This window comes from Macrobrachium rosenbergii, chromosome 42 (assembly GCF_040412425.1).
Source record: "Macrobrachium rosenbergii isolate ZJJX-2024 chromosome 42, ASM4041242v1, whole genome shotgun sequence".
NCBI lineage: Eukaryota > Metazoa > Arthropoda > Malacostraca > Decapoda > Palaemonidae > Macrobrachium > Macrobrachium rosenbergii.
The window spans coordinates 54,101,987-54,127,986 of NC_089782.1; the positions used below are offsets into that span (position 1 = coordinate 54,101,987).

General features: G+C 40.2%; 1 protein-coding gene across 3 annotated transcripts in view; it reads right to left on the minus strand.

The window, feature by feature from the left end:
* The window catches only part of LOC136828427 (ubiquitin carboxyl-terminal hydrolase 48-like), a 487,389-nt gene that overhangs the window by 364,381 nt on the left and 97,008 nt on the right, over nt 1–26,000 (minus strand). For all 3 annotated transcript variants that reach the window (XM_067086475.1, XM_067086474.1, XM_067086476.1), the window contains exon 8: nt 14,575–14,694. In XM_067086475.1, coding sequence (XP_066942576.1) covers nt 14,575–14,694 — 120 coding nt within the window. The remainder of the gene's footprint in view (nt 1–14,574; nt 14,695–26,000) is intronic.

The following is a 26,000-nucleotide window of genomic DNA, read 5'->3' on the forward strand; positions in this document are numbered from 1 at the left end:
TTTCTGTTTCACAATAACTTGATTAATATGGATCATCAAAGAAAATGGACAGTCATGGAATGGCGAATACTTCAGAGAAACTGTGCTTACTGGTGGAGTATTTCCTTTCCTCAAAGATCCTGAAAATGTGTTATCTGTTGAAGAAGTCACATTTTTGCATGATAAGGCACCATGTTTCAAGGCTCTTCAGCACAGAGGCCGCTTTGAAACAGTAGTATCGATTTCTTCTCGTCAGGTGAATTCCAGGTAGCTCCCCCAGACCTTAGCCGTATTGTAGAAACATTGGTAGTATCTTAAGGATCGTGTTGAAGCACGCACAGTGAACAATGATGGTATACTAAGCCTCGACGACCTGCGAAGAGAGGTGATCGAAGTGCTCAAGGAAATGGAGTTTGAGTTTCAGCTTCTTTGTGATTTGCTGAAATCATACCCCTCAAGAATGCAGGCTGTGGTACAGGCAGATGGAGGCCAAACAAAATATTAAATACTCAGAGAGAAACTTAAATAAATACCTGTTCTGAATTACTTTTGTTTTTGTCCATATCAATCTTAGTTTATGCTGTAGAGGGGGGCCTCTAATTTCGAAACACCCTGTAATATATATATATATATATATATATATATATATATATATTAAAGTTCATATAACTTAAGGCTTGTAACAATTCAGACTTATAACGAATGAAAGTAAATCCCAGTCCCAATTCAGATAAATGAATAAAATTGTAGGTATGTAACGGAATTCTTTGTGCAGAAATCAGGTATATAACGAACTGTTTTGTACGTCCTGTGACAGTTACATTGGTAAAAAATACCTGTAGTAACGAAGTGATAATTTTATTTTTAAACACATCAAACAGTTCCTGTTATCCCGGGAACTGTTATTACTTTTGTTCTTAATTTATCCTTGTCAGCTATGAAAAATTTTGCCGCAAAGAGGCCGTATTTTTGCGGTTCAGTAGTGTATTCTTAAACTGTAGGCATGAAATGAAAGTGAAAACTGTTTTTCAACCGCATAGTGCTTGTTTGCTCATTTTAATTGCTTATGACTTTACGTTTTATAGAAAATACATAATAAAATATTTCAAATTAATATGCTGTGTTGCTTTCTTATTTTTTCAAGTGAAATCCGTGTCAACAGGTTGTTTCTTCACACGAATAAAAAAATTATTACGTTCAATACACAACCACTAGAAGCGTAATAAAATTCACATGTACACGTACTACACTTACCCCAGACACTGTGTACATTGTGTATCAACTTAATCTCATTTAAATGTTTTAAATAAAGAAAAAACTACAAACATAACTTTAATTTTGTTATAAACATTAAAATACATATCCAGTTCTTAAACTAACAATGACTTTTATTGAAATGTATTAGAAATCTTGATACACTTAGGAGGATCGATACTTTATCGTCTGGATTTCATTCTGTATCAAAACAAGGGAGGTAATGTCATTTCATCAACATCTCCTTTATGCTTTATCACTTAAACCATTGTTCTGTGCATCAATACAATTACTGACAGGATCTCATTAAAACTGGATGGTATCTAGTGGGGATATTTATTCAGGAAAAGTTACAAGCTTTCTACGACTAACAGTCATCATTGTCAACTATCCGTAGAATGACTGGACATGTAGTCCAGCTGTATTTATATGTGTATGTTGGAATGGATTAAAGCCCTTGTTTTTCCAATTCCGTATGCTGGCTTCTTTAATCCTTTGATTACCCTCCTTCTCCTCGTGACCTTGGCCTTTCTCTACCTGCACCTTCTTGTGGGTGTGCATGGTCTATGTGATCTCTTGTTTTTGCGTGTCCTCTTGTCTATTATGGTGTAAACATATTTTTCTTGATAGGCTATCTCCAAAACCCTTTCCAATATTACCTACCAATACATTGTTTGCTCATGTTACGGAGGCATTTTCTACAATCAGTCTGGCCGTGTTGTTAGTGTTCCTGTGCAAAAAATTTATATTTTCCCAGTCTATTTTGTGGTCCTTTTTCCCAACAGTGCTTGGCAACTGCCGATGATTGATTTTAATGCCTTATGTTTTGGTTATGTTGTTTTCCTAGTTCTTTGCAGGATTTGCCACTTTTGCTGAAGTAGCACTCTTCACAGTCTAGACACGCTGCCATATATACCCCCTCTTACCTCTTACCCCTCTACCAACTTTTTGATTAGGCTGACATAGAGAGTCCTGTCCCAGGAGGACGTCAGAGCCTCCAGGAATGTCTGGTTGTGGTTATGGATGTGAGTTGCTGGGGCATCTAACAAATTCGTGGTAATGCCCCTTTGGAGTTACATGTCTTACATCAGTAATGGAGAAAATTTTTTTTCGTGAGGAGGCTTTCTTGTTGACTTCCTTTCACTGTGATGGAGGAAGTTTCTGGTGGGGAGGAATCGGCCTTTGTGGTTGAAATGATCAAAGGGGAGGTTCAGCATCAGCTCTCCTTTGGTTGCTGCCAGTTGTACTGGCACTGAGTGCCAACTTCTGCCAGCAATTCCGGCAGGTGGAAGGTGGTCTTGTTCGAGAAACAGGGCACCATCCAGCACAGCAGTATTCCCAACTGTGATTGCTACAGTCAATGCCTTCATTGTGAAGGTAGCCAGGCAATGGATGGGGGTTGGGAGAGGACATCCCCAGAGGAGGTCTCGCCCCAACAGGAACTCGACTCTGTGCCTAATGGAACTTACTATGCCAATGCGTTGGTCCTGAGTGTCCCAAGGGGTCATGACCTGGAGCTTGACGGTAAGGAGGATATAGCAAAACCACTCTGCAAGTCAGCATCCAGCGATTCTTCTTGTCTAAAGTAGTGGCTGGCACTTGTGACTACAATCAGACAGATGTCGACACGGTGTCCACCATAGCCAGCAGATCTATGGTGAGCCAGAGCCGTCAGAGGTGCCACTGGGACTACCTGAGTATCGAGGCCTCCCGGGAAGGGGTGTAGAAGGCCATGCCGCAGCAGACGTGGCACTGATTATGCGGACGTGCTTGCCATGCTGTGGGCAGGCAGGAAATCAGGCACTATAGTGACCGGATCACCACAGTCTTTGCAGGGGCCTTTTGGATGGGCTTGTCTGGCTGTGGTGTCAGTGGGTGGTGAGGTTTGCTGGGAGGTGGGTGGAGAGGAATTCTTAGATTTCTTAAATGGCTTAGGAGGGTGCTTCTTGATAGCTCCCCCTTCAAAGTGGCACTCAGATTCTGAGTGTCCAGTTTTATGGCAGTGGTTACATAATGGAGGTTTGGAAAGGAGTCGTTCTTTAGGCGAACTAGCCTGAGAGATGACTCAGAATGCACTATTCTTCGGTGAGATGTGCTGGAAGACAAGTGGAAGGTATCCCAAACGTCAATAACCTTCCATGAATGTCTTGGGCTGCTTCTCGTTTAAGAGAGGCACACAGCAAAGGTACCCAGGGGCATGCTGGAAAGGAAATCCTTCAACATCATCCTGGTTGAACATATATCATCTGTATGTGCACATCTCCAGCAATTCTGTATTCTGTAATGGAATTTCTCCTTGTTTCTATTTTATCTTGCTTATTTCTGGTTACTTATCCTGCTTTTCCTGTATGTCTGTTTCACTTGTCAGAAACTGTCTCAGACAAATTAATCAGATTTGGGTGAAACTTTTCTTAAGTAGGCGTAAAACATACTTTCTTCTGATTATCCTGTTTCAGGCTAATCTTTCCCTTCACTACTATCTAATATTATCCCATCTCATTAAATTAAATGAGAACAATACTTATTAGGAAAAAATCTATCTTCTAAACTAGAAAACTTTCAATAAATTTGTGACAAAATCCCTATTTCTAAGTTCACATTCCCTAGCTTTTAACCTGCTTCCTTGCTCTCTTTCTATCTCTCTACTTTGATTCTGAATCTGAGTTTCTGCAATGCGTAAATATCTAGTTAAAGTTATTTTATCAATTATATTTACAGTACTACCTGAATCAATGAGCACTGTACAGGTCTTTCCATTTATTGGAATTTTTACTACAGGAAGATCCTTTCTATTTATTCCTTCCTCTTTTATGGAAAATATTGCTTCTTTGCTATGTAAATAGGAAAATGTGGATGAACCTTCATTTCCCATTGTAACAGTCTCTCCTTTTTTTCTTTCATCTACTTGAAGAGATTCACTTTCTTTCCTCTGTAGAGAGGCTAATTGTCACTAGTTAGATGCTTTATTTATTTTCGGGTGACTGTTACTTATCTCTACAGTCTCTTTATTGGCTTTCTTATTATTGAACCAACAGTACTGAGTTAAATGCCTGATCTTTTTGCAAACTGCACATATTTCAGGCTTTCTGCATTCATTAGTGGAATGTCTGTATACCTGCAGTTCTCACATGTTATTTCTGGTCTAGCTCCTTGAGCTGTATGATTCTCTAGTTTTGAATTATTTGTGTTTGGATACTGACCATTATATCTCACGCATGGACCGTGAAATAGTCCATTCCTCGGTTGATTCTGTCTTCCCTTCTGGTTTGGATTCCACTTTCTTCTAGTATTTTGTACATAGTTCCTTTGAAAGGAAGTTTGTCTATTCCCTACTTGTCTGGAATTATCATTGTACATATTATTTCTTTTGTATGACTCATTGGTTTCTGCCTTTCCTTCCATTTTGTGTTTCTGTTACCCCTACAAACTCCTTAGAAAAATCTATTTCTTTCTTCTGAATTTCTTGTCTCATTGCTATTAAAGCGGTAAGGCTATCACTTTTAGGATCAATTTTGACTTTCTTGAATGCTTTCTTTTCTTTTTCTCCAAGTGCATTATACATCGTGCCAAATGATAAGTAATTTAACACAAGTCTCAAACTGACTAAATCAGCTTCTGTATCACCAAAATCATTCTTACCTCCTATGGTGATGTTTGTTTTTCTTAAGTCTTTTATTAATTGTCTGTTGATTCTTCGATGTCTGTGTGAAGATTTGCTATTGATTCCCCATCGTAATGTTATGGAATTTATTAATATTATATAAGGCATCACACTGACTCACTGGTTCCCATATTGATAAGCAGATTCTTTTAAACTCAGCATATGTGGTTATGTTGCTGAATCTAACTGAATTCCGTGTTCTGTGTGCATCACCCCTTTCTGAACTAACCACTGTAAAAGCAAGGCTTCGTTAATCTTTGTTCTTTCATCTGTTATTCTATTTCTAGAAATACGACTGTCAGCGTCTGCTAACCACTGGTTCACAGAGTATGATTCTAATCTAATTTTGTCAGAATTGGAACTCTCAACTCTTCCACAGAATCGTGTGGCTTGCATAATGACCGCTGCTTGCACCATTGTTCTAAACTGAAATGTGTTAGTATGGGTAGTGTTATTGTTATTGGTACTTGTGTTAGGACTTCCGAGTAAATGATATTTGTGAACTTTTATTATTCTTTCCTTCTGTTTATATCTGCTGTTCGTTTCAGAAGATTATTTCTTTATAGGTGTTGATCTTTCTAACTTTTGTTATGTAGTAGCGTATTTTCCCAGGAGGCTTAAGAAGACACTTAGTAGTTACTTCATTCATTAGCACCAAAGAAATAAATTTACAATAGATGTACAAGGGAATTTGCAGTATAAAATATAGGGTGAGTCAATGTGAGCCTTTCTTCTTATATCAACCCACAATTGGTGAGGTTTGCAACCTCATGCCCTTCTCTCTTCTCTTCTCTGTTCTGCAGTCTTTCCTTCTCTGCCGCTCCCCCTCAGAATTGGACTTTTTAAGGATTTCTGGAAGTCGATTGTCCCACCCATCAAAGGCGGAAACTTTGCTTTTGTCCTGCCTTGGTAGATTTTTAATTGGTTGAAGTTATCTAAAGACGTCCTATTTTTGGGTGGATTTTGGAAAATGTACCGCCTTCAAAAGGAGGTGCTTTGATGTCACTGGAAACTGTCGGTTCTGGTGGCTGTTTCTCCAATTGAGGCCACCATGCGTTTGTTACAAATTCCTCGTAATTTTCAACTTAAGAACAGTCATAATAGCTTCATAACCAAGACATAATCATAACATGTACCTGAGTTTGGCTTTTATAATCATAACACAGGTTTTGCTTTTCTAGCGCGAGTTTACACATCTCTTTGTGCTTTCCAGGTCGACTAAGCATTCCAGAGTTCTGACCTTGTCATCACAGTATAGCCAAAACACAGAGATGTTTTGAAATTCTCTCTTTCTCTCTCTGTTCTAAATCTCTCTCTCCCTTTCTCTCTAATTATCAATGTCTAACAATGGAAGGTTTCTCTCTCTCTCTCTCATTATTTTGATTAACACCTAGAATATTCAGCATTCTTAATTATCATTACATCTATATATATACAGGCAGTCACATTATCATACAAATCGGCAGGGTTTTATATATACACACATACATACAGATATATATATATATATATATATATATATTATATATATATATATATATATATATATATATATATATATATATATATATATATATATATATATATATATATATATATATATATATATATATATATATATATATATATATAACTAAAACTTTATCACTTACACAATTATCTGTGCATTAATACAATTACTAACAGGACCTTAAGTTTTAAACTTTCCCCTTCCCTCTTGACCAGTAGGTCCAAGAATGGGATTTCTCCCTCCTCTTCTTCTAATGTGAACCTGATTTGTTCGTTTAGTTTATTTATGTTCTCTAAGAACTTGTGTAGTTCTTCCCTTTCTCCCTCATGAATAATCAAGATGTCATCCAAGTATCTCAACCATCTGATGATATTTAAGTTCCCTTTATTTAATTTACCCACCTATTCCAATTCAAACCATTCCATAAAAATGTTAGCCAAGATCGGCGAAAGACTCGAACCCATGGCCACGCTTTTTTTTTTATGTAAAGGTTTTTGCCCCACTTAAACACATTAATGCTGAGGGCCACTGACAACAGTTTTATCACAACGTCGTGATCCAAGTCACATGTGTAAACCCCTTCCACCATATACTTTTTTATTCCATCATCTTCTTGATTGGTAAGTTGGTATACAAGGAAGTTACATCTAAACTTGCAAATTTACAATCATTTACATTAATTTTGGATAATTCATCTATGAGGTTCATGTTGTGTTTTAGATTCCCTTCAGATACTAAACCCACCCATTTTCCCATTATGTTGGAAAGAAATTTCTCCAGCTTCCTCTGTAGTGATCTCGTCCATACCACAATTGGTCTGAGTGGGCACCCTTCCTTATGTATCTTTGGACTACCATATATATATGGGATCTCTGGGCCTTCCCATGATTTTACTCTGTGTTCTAATTCTTTCCTTTTAGTTTTGTCCTGGATTTTAGCCAAAACTTCCCTTACTTTTTTATTAAAACTGCACTGTACCTCCCCCACGTATGTCTGGTTCTTTGGAGGGAGGATTCCAAGTAAATCTCTGAACTGACTGGTAGTTCGGCTCACCAGGGTACTCTCTTTTTGGCCAGGAAGGAGCAAAGGAAAGAGACCATGCCTCTGATCTATTGAATAAGAGAGATGTTCAATCGCCAGACTTCTGGGCATTTCAAATTAAAGGAATGTAATATCCTTGATTCAAAAAGGTTTGAATGAACCCACATTGTTGGAGACTATAAAGCTAAGAATAACCAAGTGGTTTGCTCATAGTCAGTCCTTCTCTTCCCTTGCTAGAGAGAAGGAAGTATTTACATCTACTACACCAAATACCTAGATTATAGATAGGATACTCAGTCATCTAGATCAACTGCATACACGCCAGTCCAGCATGTGATGTCTCCTTCACTGTTACTCTGCCCACTGGAAGAGGAAGCAAGACAGGAGAAAGGGAGGTGGCCGGTCCCACACACACACACCCTCTCCTAGCAGTTGCACACCTTAGGCAAGATGCAACCTGTCCTTCAAGAGCTGGGTGAACTAAATGACTCGCTGAGCATCCACCACAGGATCCAAGGAAAAGGAGTCCAAGGACCTATGGGCAACATCCCAAGGTAAAAGGAGATGAATGTGATCTGTATGATTACATTCCATCCTAGTCCTCGACCGACAGGTTCTTACTGAATCCGAAGGACAGTCCGGTGCCCCTAGCCTTGAAAGATTTGGTCCAAAATGTACTGATGCCCACCAAGAAGTTGCAGGGTATGCTCATCAGATCATCTCACTAGTCGGAGAAATGACAATTTGGACACCGTTTCTCACCCAACTCGAAAGTAACGCACGAGTTGTTAGCACTGGGTTGAAAGTCTAGTCTCTACGGAGGCAACACAGACATCATACTGTCATTGGCACCACAGGACCAAGGAAGTGGAATGATCCATCTCACTGAGCACTTTCGAAACATGTAGAATGACGAAAGAGGCAAGCTTCCAGATGTAAATGGGTGCCAGAGATGTCTTACTTATTCAAAGGTGCAAGAAGACAGAACACAACAGCACCAACTTCAGTAAATCAAGAAAGAAGGACTATGGTCAAACTTCTTTCAGAGGATGAACGAATCCGGAAGTCAAGGTGCCAAGATCAACTGTCCTTATCTCCAGACTTTCAGCGAATAAATGTTGTAATGACATCAATCTTGCTTGGAATGTACGGTTCTTCTGTCGTGTACAGTACTTGCACTGCAATAGAGAGAAAGGACACTAGGACCTTTTGTTGACCATGGCACTATCGTCGTGTCATTGCTATCACACCGAGGAGTGTCTATCTTGGATCTTGAGACTCTTGAAAGTCTAAAAAGAACTGTGCTTAAGTCCCAAGAAAGGAAGTGTAGGAGACTACTGCCCTGGTCAACGTTCCTAAGAATGAAAAGTCTCTGGAGGAGGATAGTGTAACCATGGCACTAACTTGGTGTCGTTGCTATCAAAAGACTGCCTATTTGGACACTGAGACTTCTGAAACAGTCTTAAGATCCACATAATAATCTCTTTGGGTTGTGGATCAACTGGTAATTACAGCAGCAGCTACTGCTTAGATCTCCCACTCCTCACAAGAAAAGTGTAACTACATCAAATCAAAAGAAATGGAGCTCCTAGACACTGCTTCTCGACTGAGTAGGAACCAAACAAAAGTTATCGGAACATAGTTTGGAGGCATTGCTGATCTCCCGGCAAATCAGGCAAAACGATGGGAAGTTGCAAGCACAAGACTTGAATTATGGATGTGAAACCGAACTTGTCTGTTAACCATCCATCATCCTGGAGTGCGTCTGGTTGACCGCTGTGCTGAATGTGCTACTACAAACCCGTGCACCCGCACCGCTAATGTAATGTGTCATGTTGACCACTGTGCTGTGTGTGCCACTGTGCTGAGTGTATTGTTGCAAACCCGTGCATTTGCACCGTCATTTGAGGAGATGATCGGACACAGCTTCCACCCTCCCTCTTGTTGACTAAGGAACTACCATGGCACCATTCCTTAAAAACACTGCAGAACACCTACCCTTGGATCCTGAAGCTTGGAGATCTAAGAAAATGCAAGTTATTGAGGTGCAGGTTAGGTCAACCTAGGATTGGCTAGGCTAGGCCTAATTCAGGCTAGGCTAGGTTGGGTTAAGTACCCAACCTAACCTAACCAAACCAAGACCCTTAAAGAATGGGTAACTGCCTTCTGGTTGAAGCCATTGAACAAGGAGTCTCAGGATACTGAAGTGCTGGATTGGTAAGGTTAAGCTAGAACTAGTTAGGCTAGGCTATGTACCCAAACATACCTAACCCAACCTAGTCCCTTGTAGAGCAAGAGACTACCTCGTGGGTGATGCCATTAGACAAGTAACTCCAGGATATTGAAATGCAGGTCTGGTAAGGTTAGACTAGAACTAGTTAGGCTAGGCTAAATTAGGTTAAGTAACCAACTTACCTAACCTAACCTCTTCAAGTGCATGTGAATGTCCTTTGGTTGATGCTTAAGGCAGGAAGTATCTCTGGAGGAAGTGTGTACAGCACCCTAAGGGGAAGGTAGTCGTCTCACCATTAAGCTATGCCTTCTCACCTCTCCGAGAGAGGATGGGAAGGAATGGGTAATCGTCGTCTCACCATTAGGTTAAGTCCTCTCACCTCTCTGAGAAAGGATGGGAAGGAATAGGTAGTTTAGTTAGGTTATGTACCCAACTTAGTCAAAACCCAACCCAACCTCTTGAAGTGTAGGTGAATGCCCTTCAGTTGATACTTTGAGGCACGGAGTATCTCTGCAGGGGAAGTGTGTACAACACCCCAAGGAGACAGTTGTCGTCTCATCATGAGGCTAATTTCTCTCACCTCTCTGCGAGAGGATGGGTAGGAAGGGGGAGACCTTGTCGAGACCAGGACCCCCCCTTTCCATCTTCAGGAATTAGGTTTCATCCTTGCTAAAAGGAGTATTGCAGAAGAGAACATTGAGGTTGTTGCACTGAGGAGTAGGCCTGATCTGTGGAATTACGAAGTTACAAAATACGTAATTCCAATCGCTCCAGGAAAAAACCTTGCACGATCAGAATTGACTGACTACTATTTCAGAGGCGCAGGACAGTGTGGGTTCTACAAAACTTCACTGTAAACGAGACCAACGTGTAGTCAAAAGCAAATCAGGAATCCAAAGAAATCTGTACTGACGAACTGTAACTATCTTGGTTCAAGGAGCTGAAGGTTAATATCAGTGTAGGAGCAATCAAGAGTCAATGTTCGAATGTGAACAATGAAAGAAAGATTTCTTCCTACCTGAAAAATGTCAATCTCTGGGTGAACACAATAGAGACCATCCATTCCCGCATTGACGGCCGTATAGGTCTGATAGAATGAATTAATTTGATTAAGAAAAAGACAGCGTCATTTTGCGTTATAAAGAACGTAAAGTTGGTAGAACGATCCCGTTCGCTCGTATGGTAACGTCTGCTGGTTGTTACTATGGCAATGTCCGTTGGCCATTACCATATGACCAACTAAAAAAACATATACGTGATCGAAAAGCATTGCACAGACGTGCTGTTAATGCACTTGTACATGGGTTGTCGCCGCCTCTCTGTCGTTCTGTTTCACATTCTCCTAGGAGAAACTGCAACCACCACTTAAATTAGGGTAGTCCAAACAAGACTCGCACGGCTGTGGTCGTTGCTCAAATGGCAGCGGACATGACTCAAGGCTGTGGACGATATTCACTCAGCCGTGGATATGATTCAGCACAATTCCAGATGACCAAACAAATCTATCAATGCTCTTCGCTCAACAGAATTGAACGAGGCAGTGATCAGACAGGCAACAGTTCTTTAACATGGCATGGGAATAGGCCATCCCGTTCGCTTCCCAAATCTTTACATGAGCGAGGACAATGTTCCATTCCCGGACACGCCATCCTGAGACAACTTCCATGAAATGGCCGTGATGTCATTATGCGGCCGTACGTCCGTGCTGTCATGTACACGGCCACGCAAACTAGATTTCTCCTAAGAGTGAGAAAGCAAGAGATGAATAGACGCTGAGGAGCGAGGCTGAATGGCTGACTGAACTGAAGTAACGGCATGTAAGTGCATGTCTTCACGGACTTGGACATTTGACAGGAAATGGTCTTGGGAGCGGAATGATGATCTGAGGGCCTCTTGGGAGAGAGTGAATAGGGAGGAATCCTGGAATGATGGAGACTAATGCCATGGACGTGTGAGCGACAAGGCAACAACGGCCTAGACTGGAAACATGTCTGTGGCTGTGCAGAATCTCCCACGTCCATCATAGGATTGTGGGACCCTGAAGGAAAAGGCTGAACTTCCAAGTTTTCAATAGCCTGGATTTCTTAACAGAAGCCTTGTCATCACAGCCTGAGCGAGAGACTCCGCGGGAAGAGCTGGAGCAGAATACGTTATCTCATAGCCATCAGTCACTGCAGAGAGGTTTTCGGGTCAGGAGCAGGGAGAGCCCGTTGAGAAGCGGCTGAACATGTCACCCCCTTATCAGTGAGATGGCTGTGAGCTCGAGTGGGAGAACCATGGCCGTGGTTGGGCGAAGATGGAGAAGAAATGGAAGCTGATGGAGGAGAAGACGGAGACCTGTGACACTTCTTCTTCACAACATGGGTGAACCTCTCAAAAAATGATGCAGACTCTGTCAACCACTGCTTTCATGAGAGCATCAAAAGATGGAGTGCTAGAAGTCACCATTGCGGAAAGGGCTCCAAAGCTATGCAAGGGATACTCTGGCGACGGAGTGGAAGAAAAGCCACCACCACCGCAGGGGTTCAAAAACTCTGAGAGGAATACGCTCCCGACGGAGCAGGAGTAGCAGCGAGACCACCAAAGGGGTTCCAAAGCTGTGAGAGGGATACACTGCCAACAGATCTGGAGCCGTAAAGTAGACTACAAAGAGGAAGACGTTTAGCCGCTGGTCAGGGTACACCAAAAACTGAAGTGGCAACACTAGTACAGCCAAGGGGAAAGCAGCAAGGCTGGCAACTATTGAAGGTGGACGACACTGTCAAGCGAGAGGACAGGAAATGAGAAAATAGGCCACCCAAGGTTGGTACTCCTGGCAGGCCTAGGAAAATTCAGATATCTTCTGCACCTCTGATCCTGAAACAGAACAAAACCATGTTGCCTTTTCCTTCACAGGGGGGACCTCTCAACCCCAAGAGAGTGGAGGTACCCAGAGAGAAAATATCTCCTGACCCCTCTCCCAAAACTTCCTAAGTTGATGCTAAGGAAGAATGGGAAGGGGTAAAATCTTCCAAGGAAGAAGAAGCAACTGGAGAAAGAATGCATAGAAGGAACCAGAAGGAGACTGAGAAACGGCAATTGAAGGAGGAGGAAACCCCTTCCAAGATGGAGCCTTCTTCCTCCTATGATGCTTCCTCTTGGCATAAAAACTCCCCAGCTCAAGAGGCCAAGAACAACATTCAGGAGGGGAAGGGAGCGAGCCTTTGACTCCCCCCCACCCCCCCACACAGAGACAGGGCAAGAAACAAGACAAGAACTGCAGACAGGAATTCCCATTGGTTTTAGAGAGCAAGTCGGGACCAAATGCACTGTCAAAATTCTTGCGACATCAACCTTCATGTCGAGGGAGAGGGGAAAAATTTGCTAGGTTTAAGCAAGAAGTATCTTTGTACAAACTGAATACAAAACCTTCACCTGGAAACATGAAAAACCCGCTTTGTCTCTAACCTTTCAATCTACAGGACATCTGAAAGACTAATACATTACAACATTCCAAGAAATTGTGTAGTCGAAAATTAAAAAAGATTGCTTGTTCGTGAAAACATAATACACAAAACAAACACCAAGAAGATAAGTGTCGGGTTGCATAAATGCAAAAAGGCAGCCCAAACAAAAATAAGTAAAATGCCATACATATAAGGAGAAAGTCTCCCTGAACCTGCGCAGACTTTGTAGCAAGAATAAGTGAATATATCATTAAAGAGACAGAAAAACATCTTGGAATGTTTCTATATACCTATATATGCAAAGTATAAAAGAATAAACAATATAAACTTGAACATAGAAAAGAAAGTCGTACGGCAGAACAGAGAAAGAAATGCACATCGTTGAGATGGCAGCCAAATGTAAAACTGCGTAGAACTGAATGTATACTGACTGGGTGGGTGGTTCTTCTGCCCTTTAAAAGAAAATTCTGTAAATTTTCTACTTATTCTAAAGTTCTACATTGAACGAAAAAATAAATGTGAAACCTTGGGTGTTGAGTGTAAGGAAATATCTTTATACTTTTGTGTGTTTTTTCTTATTTGTAGTCAAGAATACAATATACAATATACAGTAGGTCTTTTGTTAACTCTGGTGATGGTTTGAGCTGGAGGCAATGGTTTCATGGTAATAAGGTTATTTACAAATTTGTTTGTTTACTATTGAGCCTGGATAGCTCTTGAAACTGACTGACAGTTAAATATGCATCGATTCTGCCTTGGAGTTTTTTCTGTTCAGGAGTCCAGCCCAGTCCACTTCAGAGTTCAGATTCCAGGCCACAGCTGAGTTTCATCAAACCCATCTAGATTTTCTGGAGATTTTTCATATTTTGGAAAGCTTTAGCAGACATGGAGCAGTAAATTCCGCCAAGGCCAAGCGAAGCGATTTCCAGGGCGGAGGAAGGCCACCCATAAAGCATTGGCTTTATCATCTTGCCTTTACTATATAGCATTTTGAAGACCAGCATCTTACAAAACGTAAGTCAGTTGAGAGTTTTAATGCAGGCTCAATATGACTGCTCTGTTCTTTTGTTTGATTTGTGCATATTACTGCTTAAATCATGGTCGCCAACACATCGATAAAAACTAAAGCAAAGGACTCGATCACTATAATTACCATTTAACTTGTCCCTGTTGTTTACAAACCATTAGTATTTCGTTTTAACTAAGAAATTTTCCTACGTAATTGACATTTATTCTTTACATAGTTACTACTTTACATTTATGAAACTGATGTAATTACACGAAGCTAGTTCTTGCTATTTTTTCTCCATAGCCCTTACCATTGGTAACTGTTACCATAACCAACAAAAGTTTTATGTCCGGATTTCCAGCTTACTGAAAGTTAATCCCATATGTAAAGACCAAGGGTTTGTATTTGTGTAGGAACAATAAAATGTTACTACATAATTACCTGCACTAAAATAGTTTCGATGATTTTCGGGGGGGTTTCCAGACGTGGGACGGCTGGTGACTTCTGAAACTTGCTCATCATTAAAGTTGAACCATTTCTTCTCAATGGTTTTCACATGAGCTGTAAAGTTTAAGTAAAAAAAATTATAATAAAATATTTTAACTTCAACATAGAACTACTCATAAAATGTACAATACTTTCTACATGATATCCTATACATGTAAAACTCTAAAACAAAGGAAAAATTTAAACCACAATATAACATGAATAACTTAAATACTTACCTCGTCATTACTGTATGGCTTTTGCTTCCGCGCCAGCGGGAGCTCGACAGATTGCAAAAGAAAAACGAGAACACCTGATTTTCTACGAATATCTGTTTTCTATCCATGTATTTCCCCTACACCCCCAAGGGGGCCAATAAGTACAAACACCTGTAGCCAGTCAGTCTACCTCTGTCCACTTTGAATGTGGGGAGGTAAGGAGGGCAAATTATATATGACAAAGTAAGTATTTGAAAAATAAATGCTAAATTAAGGATTTATATTTTTTAAATGAGCCTTACCTCTCCATTTTATGGCTGATTCCCACATTTAGAAAAAGGAGTTGGGCAAAGTGATAATCAGGTAACCCTTAAAGGCTACTTAGTAATAACAAATCAACTTACTCTTTAAAGAAAACTTAGTAACAAAAGATTATGTACAAAAAACTGTTTGTTTACCCAGTGAACCCAATCCATCAGCTATTACTGCCACCTTAGGAAGACTGTAACTAAGGTACGACATCCTCATCATGAAGATACCAAAAAGGGGTCAAGTTTCTCAGGCCCTAGTAATTCCAAGATAGGTAAAGATACTTTTGCAGGTAAGAACCTAGCCTGAAACCATTACAGTATTAGCTCAAAATATGGCAAAAAGAATTGCCTTGTAGCTCTCTCTTTCTCTGAGCTGTAGCTAAAGCTACAGTGAAGTTTCCATAGAAACCTCTTTAAAAGGAGCTTGTTCCAAAAGTTTCAAAGGGCAACAACACAACAAACTCAAGAATTACATACAAATCCAAGGTAAAGTGAGCAAACCAGAGACCAGGGAAACTCCACCTTAACACCTTGAAAGACATCTAGATGTCTTTGTTCTCAGACAAGCCTAATAGCCGAAGCCTTGAAGGCCGCTACCAAGAACTTTTCTCATGCTTGAGAAACAACAGTAAAAACATCCTGCGAAATTTATGCCAAATGAACATGACATATGATTCAATAATATCAAATCTAAGGCCCTGAACAGATTGGAATCTTAGCTGGAGTAACAATCAAAGAGAAACAACAGAGGACCTATCCCGTCACTAAAAGGGGAAGCAGACAAAACATGCATCCCTTTAACGCAAGTCTTACAAGACATATCCTCTTGTTTTTAGTTGTCTCTGTACACATAACAAACCCTTTTTGTCTGCAATCATACTCCACAAGATTTTGTTAAACTATGATCCACACTGGTTATTCCAACCATAATCTTTCCCTCAGCAGTACACATATCTTGTGAGGGTCAATAAACTGCAATAAAGCCTATTACACCAACTCTTCCCTCACAGAGTCTTATCGATCCAACATTCAAAATAAAATCAAAGGAAATTAAAAACTGACTGGATACAAGTACTGTATTTGTAACTATCAGTCCCCTGTTGGGGGTGGGGGAAAATATATGGACAGAAAATGGATATTCATAGGAAACAGTGTTCCCATTTTTCTTTTGCAATCTGTCAAACTCCCATTGTCATGGAAGTAAATGCTATACAGCATACTGTATAGTAATTGAGGGGTATGGTTCAAGTTAAAAAAAAAAATAGCAAAGTTTTAAAGTAATTTGTATTTTTCCTAACATACAAACCTGAAGTTCTTTACATAGGATTTAGCTTGCAAACATGAGCTGGAATGGCTATTTAATTGTCAGACATGGGCATTAAATATTCACAGGTAGGCACAAGCTCCACCCTCTACTCTTCAGGTTTGTATGTTAGAAAAAATGCAAATTACTTTCAAAATTTGCTATTTGTTCCTAAGCAAATACAAACCTTTGCTACTTACAAAAGAGACTTACCCACTGGTAGGAGGAATCTGGGTACTCTCTGAACCAAATGGTGGGATCTGGGAAAAACCTTCCTGGTCTGGAAGAGCAGAGGATGGTACCCTGTACCTCTAGCTTGTTCAACAAGTGGGATGTTGCAACAGCTAGACTTCTTGGCATAAAGTAATGAGTTTGCTTCTTCATTACCTGGCGAAGGCTGAAAGAACTAGTTTGTGTCAGAGACAATAAAACATGCTATTAAAACCAATGGGTTTGTTTCACTATCTGTCCCTCTCTCTCTCTCTTTGTCTAGAGAGAGGAAGGACTTGCATCCAATCAATATACAACACAAAATATGATGGACAGGATGAAATCCTCATCTGTCCAGCACATAACAGTTCACAACCTGACTAATTGCCCTAAGCAAGAGAAAGGTGAAGAGAAAAGAGAGACCAGTCACTCACTCACTCACCGAATACCTTAGATGAGATGCAACCTGTCCCCTTAGGGGAACTGGGTGAACTACACAATTGGCTGGGTAATCACTACAGGACCCTGGGAAAGCACCCAAGGACTTGTGGGCAATGCCCCAAAGATAGAACAAGGTGAATGTGGTTTGATGCGATCACACCACAGCTCATAACACCTCATGAGCTCTTGCCTAGACCATACACCAAGCCTTGATTGTCTCATGCAGCCAGAAAAATAGGGTTCTTGGCCACCTGAATGAAGAGGTATCGACACTCAGGCCTGAGATCTGAAGTACCACAGCACCCTAACAGGACACAGTAGCATCATTTCTGAGTCTTTGCTACAAATTCCGGGAAAAACTTGAGCATAACTGATCGTCATCCCCTTGGGTGCTCATCATCAAAAGAGGCCTTGAAGCTCGCCTAATACCTTTGCCAAAGCCAGGACAAGCAAGGAAACAGTCTTCAAAGTCAGATCCTTGTCTGACGACTTTCACAAAGGCTTGTAAGAGTAAGAGTCAGGCTCCTCAATACGTGAGTCACGTCACACTCAGGGGGGCCTGAGTTCTCCAGGTGGGCAAGACTGTTTGAAGCTTTTTAAGAGCATGGAGATTTCCCACAAGGAAGAGAGATCAACTCCTTTAAACCTAAGGACTTGGCCAAGGGTTGACTTGTAGCCATTAATGGCCAAGACAGAGTGAAGCTTCTCTTGTCAAAGAAAGATGAAAAAGACCACTACCTCCTGAACAGTTGCTCTGACTAGAGAGATGCTCCATCGACAACACCAACTACAAAAGACAGCCCATTTCCCCTCATACACAGGTACTAAGTATTTCCAAAGGTATCCAAATATTTCCTTCACAGTGCAGTGGGAAAAGCCTCTCGCTTGCAGGAGACACTGAATAATTTCCAGGTGTGAAGTGCCAGTACTTCCATGACTTGATGATACCTCTCTATGTGCGGCTGACACAAAAGGTTGTGCTATGGGGGAATCTCTCTCAGAACCTCAGATAATGGAGCAAGCAGGTCCAGATACCACTCAACATGTGGCCATTTGGGGGCCACCAAAGTCAACCTAAGATTTGGGCTAATCATCACTCTGTTGATTACCAAACAAATCAAGCAAAACAGAGGGAAGGTGTAGACTACTAGATTGTCCCATGGGTGCTGGAAGGTGTTCCCCTCAGTAGCTCATGGGTCCAGAATACTGGAAGCATTCTGTTGTGGAGGGTGGCAAACAGATCTATACTCGAAGCTCCCCTAAACTCAAAGAGTCTTTCTGCAATGCTTGGGTACAGAGCCCATTCTGTCCCTATCACCTGACTCTGGCAACTAAACTTGTCTGCCACTACATTCCGAGTACCCGGAAAGTACCTGGCAGACAGCTCTACTGAGTAAGCTATCACCCGCTAGTGCATTTGCACCACCAACCTGTGAAGCTGGAAGAACACCAGTCCTTACTTGTTGACGTATGCCACTACCGTGGTGTTTATCACTCATCAGCACCATGGAGTGCCCCCTCACTCAATCCTGAAACTCCTGAAGGGCCAGAAATGCAGACTTCAGTTTCAGGATATTGATGTGGAGGTGCTTGTTGTTCTGGTCCCACACACCTGACGCCAACAGCTCTTCTGGGTGTGCGCCCCACTCCTCGTGGGGTGCATCTGAAAACAGAAGCACTTCTACAGGGGGAGTGCCAAGTGGCACTCCTACTGTGAGGTTTCTGTTGTCCAGCCACTGACTTAAATCTCTTCTTGCTTCCTCAGAGAAAGGAATAGGAAAGAAAGGAAGGTCTCTTACTGGAGACAAGAATGCCTTTAGCCTTCACTTAAGGGAGAGGAGGTGAAGCCTCCAATGAAGGACCAGCTTCTCCAACAAGTAACCCACCAGAACAACCTACCACTGCCAAGCAGGTTGCTCCTGTCAAGACAGAACTTCTGCACTACCTTCCTAAACTTGCTGATGCAAGAGTCTGAAAGGAAAACTCTCAGTGCTGCCGCATCTATCGGCATGCCCAACTACTTTACGCTCTGCTTGGGTGTGAGATCCAACTTCTTGAAGTTTATCACCAAAACAAGATCATGACAAAACTCGAGGAGACAATCCCTTTCCCAAAAAAACTGTGGCAACGAGCTTGCCAGGATCAACCAATTGTTCATGTACCTCAACAGCCAAATCCCGTACGAAATCAGTGTGAACACTCGAGTAAATGCTTTGGGGGGCGGCTGAGAGCCCAAACTGAGTGCCCTGAATGGGAATACCAACGGCCCGTGGGAAAAGTGGAGGTACTTCTGAGTAGACCAGTGACTGGATATTTGAAATGTGCAACCTGTAGGTCCAATGAAAGCATGAAGTCGGCCTCTCTGATAGCATCTAAAGCTGAGTGAATGGTTTCCATCTTGAAATGGATCTGGTGAATGAACTAGTTCAATGGAGTGAGGTCAGTGACCAGTCTCCAACTGCCTATCGCCTTCTCCACCAGGAGCAGATGGCTGTAAACCCCTAAGGACTGATCCCTCATGACTTCTGTCACACCTTTCTGAGGCATCGCAATCACCTTGTTCCAAAGGGCATGGTCTTTCTGCGAGCTGGGAACCTAAGTCTGGAATCAGACAGAATTAAGAGTTCTTTTCTGAAGGACATCCACTACCTAAGTCTACACTCCATGTCGCTGCCAAGTTGCCAAGTAGCTCGATGAGCAACCACCCCCCACTGGCAGCAAGAGAGATGGAACACTGCCCCTGGTGTCCTCCCTTCTTCTTGCCCTTGCTTCCCTTCCTAGAACAGAATGGGCTGAAAGGGACATGGCTGCCCACCTTTAGCTACAGGGCAGAAAAAGTCTGAGTTCTTCTTTCAACATACAGTAGTGCACTGAGGTCACAGACCGTGGTATACTGTACTTCGGATATATCGATGCAAAATGGAAATATCAATTTGAAGTTTTTTTTTTCAAATCAGGCACCATAAGGAATGCTGGGAGTTTGAGTGAGGGAGAAAGTGCATCACCCACACATGAATACATGTGTATGCTTATAGTACATGTAATTTTATTTTACAATACTGCACTATATACTGTCCTGCAGTTTATATTAACCTGTTAAGTGTCCTTTATGAGAGATGTCGCCGCTCCTGTATCATCACATTTTCTAGCTTGCAGAGCGGTCATGTGGTCTATGCTAATTTCTATACTTTTTTGTGTGTTCTTTTTTACACTGCTACTGATTTTTAATAAAGATATTAGAATAATAAATAATATAGAATAAGAAAAGATGAAAGAATTTATTATGCATTTTTATGTCCTAAAGATTATAAACATGAAACATAAAAGGGGAAAAAATTATTCTTTTGAATGCCATTCCCTAAAACATAGAGCCAGCAGATTAATGAACTGCTTCATTTCATTTTCATTTGTGTCATACCATTTTAGTGCACTTGATATTGTAGGCAAACTTTCTATATATTCATCTAGAAACTGGATGGAAAATCTGTTCATTACAGCTACAACATGCTCCATGACTTTGTCATAAAAAAAAAAAAACTCCACAGGGTTTACCTTATCATGAACACTAAATTTCACGCCTTTGGTTGAATGAAAATTAAAGGGAACTCCACTGGGTTCCCTTATCCTGAACAAAAAGTTTGTGGATTCTGAGCGCTTATTATGGAAAAGGCACCGTTATTTCCTTTTATCATAGTCATCATCATTCTCTGCAACAAGTAGTGACAATATCTCTTCAGACAAAAGATTTTTCTTTTGCTTTAGATAGCTCATTATGGGGGGAAAAATGAGACCAAACAAAAAGAAATCAGTTGTTTATCAATGAACGCCAGAAGCATAGCGGGAGGTGGAGTTCGTTGTCCTCTTGTCAGGCTGTCTTTCCCCTGTCAAAAATGTTGCCACTTACCACTAATTTAGCTTATAGTGTTACCAGCTGACATTCCTACAATTCGCATAAAAGGGAAGAGCATTTTGCGTCTGAATTCAGTAGCGCACCATCCTTGAAAGAGGTAGGATGTGTTACTCCGTTGAAGGTGCTGTGATATGGGATGTGGGCAACCAAGATATGCCACCAGTGATGCTTCACAGATTAATAATAAGGCTTTTGTCTTACTCTATGGGTACTGTTTGTTTATATAAACATACTTTATAGTAAAAAGAAGAAAACAGAACGACTTTAATACTTTGAGAAAAAATGACTACCTTGGTTAGTTGTCACACTTCTGGAAGACATTTATTTAATTTGTATTAAACATTTTGTAGATATTTTGCTGTGTTTACATTAATGTTAATATTTTAAAATGAGTAAATAATTATTATAAGCACTTTAGGGGTGTATATACTTAAGAGTGACAGTTTTAGGAGGGTAATCTAAGATGACTTTGGGTGCTTTGGGAGGATGGTTTGGGGTGTATTTTTATTTGAACAATTAAACTAGGCAGTGAACTGTTAAAATAAGCAGATATAAACATTTTACAGTAGTTTATGGGGTACAGGGTATAAATATACCTGTATGGCAAAAACATGCATTCATGTATATGTACATATATTGGAGTTTCTTTTATAGCAGGGTAGGCCTGGATGCTTTAATCCATTATCTCAGGGAGCTTCTGTACTTTCACACTCTCCCTGTGAATTCAGGCCCATTATCGCTCAACAATTTCCTTGGCTTACTTACACACACCAGAAAAATTACTTTACTTATGGTATTTGCAACAGTCTTATTTCTTTTATCCCTTATTGGTACTGCATAAGCAAACTTGTTTAGGTGATCTATCATAACCACCAGTCCCACATTCCCACTCTTACTCACAGGTAATGACAAACAATCTATCACCACCATCTCAAATGGCTCTTTCACACTCAACTGCAAAACAGCAGGGCCTGCAAATATAGTACCATCCCCCCATTCGCGAATTTTTTCACTGAGCAATATTCCCCAATTATTGTATTTTCATTTTATTTTCATGACTAAATACACTTTCATGATAACAAATGACAAATGATTGACTAATTTCCAAATGTTAATATTAATGTAAATACAGCAAAATATCTATAAAATGTTTAATACAAATTAAGTAAATCAGTAATACAAATCGTAAACTTGTTAAGCTCATTCTGGGGCCCAACCTGGAATGACAGGTGGGCCCAGAATGAGCTTAACAAGTTTATGATTCTCTCTCTCTCTCTCTCTCTCTCTCTCTCTCTCTCTCTCTCTCTCTCTCTCAAACATAGAAAAATATCTATAAAATTTTTACAGTAATACATATTAAATAAATCTTTAATACAAATCATAAACTTGTTAAGTTCATTCTGGGGTCCCAAAATGAGCTTAACAAGTTTACAATCTCTCTCTCTCTCTCTCTCTCTCTCTCTCTCTCTCTCTCTCTCTCTCTCTCTCTTTTAAGGGTAATGTAAGATGTATTTAAAATTATATTACTGTACTGTAAGGTATTTTTGGATGATAGAGCATACTGTACAGTATCTGAAATATTTGCTAATTATTTCAATTTTATTTTCCAGTCTGCTTTTATTGAAATGCAAAAACTTTTACAGTAATTATGCATGGAGAATATGAAAAAATGAATGACAAAGTAACATCACGTGTATCTACACAACTATGCTATACAAAATAAATAAACCTACATGCACAAAAAATCAATCTTTCTCTTATTTCAGAGAGAGAGAGAGAGAGAGAGAGAGAGAGAGAGAGAGAGAGAGAGAGAGAGAGAGAGAGAGAGAGAGAGAGAGAGAGAGAGAGAGAGAGAGAACTTTAGTGTTAATACATCAGATCAAAGTAACTTCCTGGGGACGAGACTTTACAATGACTGGGAGGAGAGTGGGAATGTTGAATGTTGCCTACATATGAAATTCAGATTTTAAATATTTTTACAATGATTAGAGATGAAACATCAACAGTGATAAAATATTCTCTTGTGTACAGTTATATGTGTGATGATCATAGTCAACTAAACTTGCAATGAAATAGGGTACAATAAATCAGACAAAGCAAAAAATATGACAACACTACCTTCGTTGATCTGCCGTGAACTTGCTGGATTTGTTTATTTTCGTGTTTTTTTATATTTACATATGAAATTTGGATTTTAAATATTTTTATGGTGATTAGATCAGTAGAGCATAAATGGATTCTGTAAGTGAAACAATGTGTAATAGATATTTTGCTGTGTTTTCTCATTAAAGTACAGTATACAGTATGCATGCTGAGAGAGAGAGAGAGAGAGAGAGAGAGAGAGAGAGAGAGAGAGAGAGAGAGAGAGAGAGAGAGAGAGAGAGAGAGAGAATGACGGCACAAGAATTTTTTAATAAATTTATAGATGGTGAGTACTAACCACAAAATGACGAAAACCAAAAACTTACTGTAAATAATTTTTTATCATAAATGTATTTGTGCGTAATCACGAAAATACTAACATGACGTAACAAACCTAGCATTCTGTTTGGAGGTGCATGTTCCATCGTTCCAAACTACCCATGTATTTAGTAGATGGTACAGTAATACTATCATAAAATACGTATCTGTGCAGTAAAGGAAAATATCAATATACGCAAAATGTACACTCAGTGCATTGCAGTATGTGCAGTTACACTGGCCAAAGAAAACGTGATTGTTTGAATGATAGGGGATACTTACGAGTAACAGTTGTAGACTGGTACTTATTTGCAACATGACTTTGAAATGATATCAGGGTGTTCTGGGATGATAGTTTGAGGTATATTTTTGTTTGAACTCTCAAGTTTGGCAATGAACTGTTAAAATAGGCAGTTATAAGGGTTTTTGGGGTGTAGATAGCCTACATAAGAGAAACAGTAGTAGGAAAGTACTGTAACGTAAGGTTACTTTGGGTGTTTTCGGATGATGGTTTGGGGTGTATTTTTTGTTTGAAACGATATTAAATTGTTTCAGTATGGTAATTCAAGGTATATTTTTGTTTGAAATATCAAAATAAGCAGTGAAATGTTAAAATAGGCAGTTATAATCATTTTAGTTTATGGGGTACAAGGTATTTGGCAGTTATAAGCATTTTTAGAGGGGATTTTTTGCATTTCTGCAGACTTTGCAGTAATGCAAAAAATTTATTCCAGCGTAAAAATGGGGAAGCACTGTATTTTTTAAATTCGCTATTACATCCTGATCCATTGGCTAAATGAGTGAAGTTGTGTAAGGGGATAAATAAACAACCTGAACATCTGGATGGAAATCATCTAAGTGCAGTGGGTGACCAAGGGCATTATCCAAAATTGGAGAATCTTGAAAGGAATGTTATTCTCTATGCAGTGCAGCTTGACTTCAGGGATAAGGTGATGAAAAAACCAGTCCTCAAATACAGCACGAGTCACCCAGGCTTTCTTATTGGACACCCAGGTTACAGGTAGTTATCTTTTTGCGATATTTTTCAGGGCCCGTGGATTTCATGCACGATAGATGAGAGGTTTTAGCTGCATGTCCTTCGAACAATTGCCACCCAGCAGTAATGTTAGTCTACCCTTTGCCATCTCAAATCCTGGCACCATCTTCTCTTCATGGCTGATGTACTTTTTTTCTGGCATTTTTTCCCAAAAAGGCCCGCCTCACCTATACTAAAAATTTGCTGAAGGGTATAACCTTCCCATCAATTATCACCTTGAGCATCTTGGGAAATTTTTTGACTGCTCCTTTGTCGGCGCTTGCTGGCTCACTGCTTACGGGCAAGTGATGCAAGTTGGCTTGTCTTTTGAAGCGATGAAACAATCCATGACTTGCAGTAAATGTTTCATCTTTAGCACTTTCTCCAGCCTTAGCCTTCATGTCATCAAAAAGGCTTTTTAGCCCTTTCTTGAATGAGCATGAGGCTAAGTGGTACACATCTCTGTCTCTGGTGTTCCATCCAGATACCCAAAAGTTCTTCCATTTCTTTTACCACCCTCCCCCCTCTCTTACTTATAATTGTTGATTGCATTGGCACAGCACTTTTCATGTGTTCCATAATTTTGTCTTTGTTCTTCAAAATTGTGCCGATAGTCAAAGGATTCATATCACCATATAATGGTGCGCTACGTCTACCATTTTTTCACCACTTTCTAACTTTTTTATTATTGTCACTTTAGCCTCCATTGAGATGGCTTGCTGCTTTTTACCACTACCATTTTCATCACCCGCACTGTGCTTGCCATTAGCCATGATAGATAACAGATGCAGTAAATAATTAACAATAAAATCAGATAAATGAATTGCTGCGCAGGAGATGAAGTCTCAGCACTAGCGTAGGTACAAAGAATCTGGGATGCTTGGTGGTGTCAGCTATAGTGTTGTTCACTGTCAGTGAAGGCAGAAATTCTAAGTCAAGACAGACCCTCACAACAAAATCTGCACTTGCGGGTCACGGCCCGGAGCACTCCAAACAAAAATTGAATTTACGAGCACGGATGTTTTTAGCTCTGAAAGTTCGTAAGTTGAAAGTTCATAAGTAGAGGAGCGTTAGTTAGGAAAAATACAAATTACTTTAAAAATCTGTGATTTGTTCCTACACAATATACAAACTGTCACTCTATAATAGGAAGACTTACTTCTTGGTGGGAGGATTCTGAGTAAGCTTCTGAACTGACTGACAGTTCACCACACCTGGGTTTTCTTCCTGGTCAAGTAGATCAAGGAAGGTAAACAAGACTCTGACATGCTGAACGGAGTATGGGAACTGCATGTTCAGCTGTCAGACTTCTGGGTCTTTATGAATGAATGGGTGTATGTGTTCAGCTGTCAGACTTCTGGGTCTTTTTGAATGAATGGGTGTAAAAGCAACGTTATTTGAAAAAGGGCTAGATCCAATCCTGAATGTTGGACACAACAAAGCAACATATAAGCAACAGGTTTGATTTATTGTCAGGCACTCTCTCCCTTTG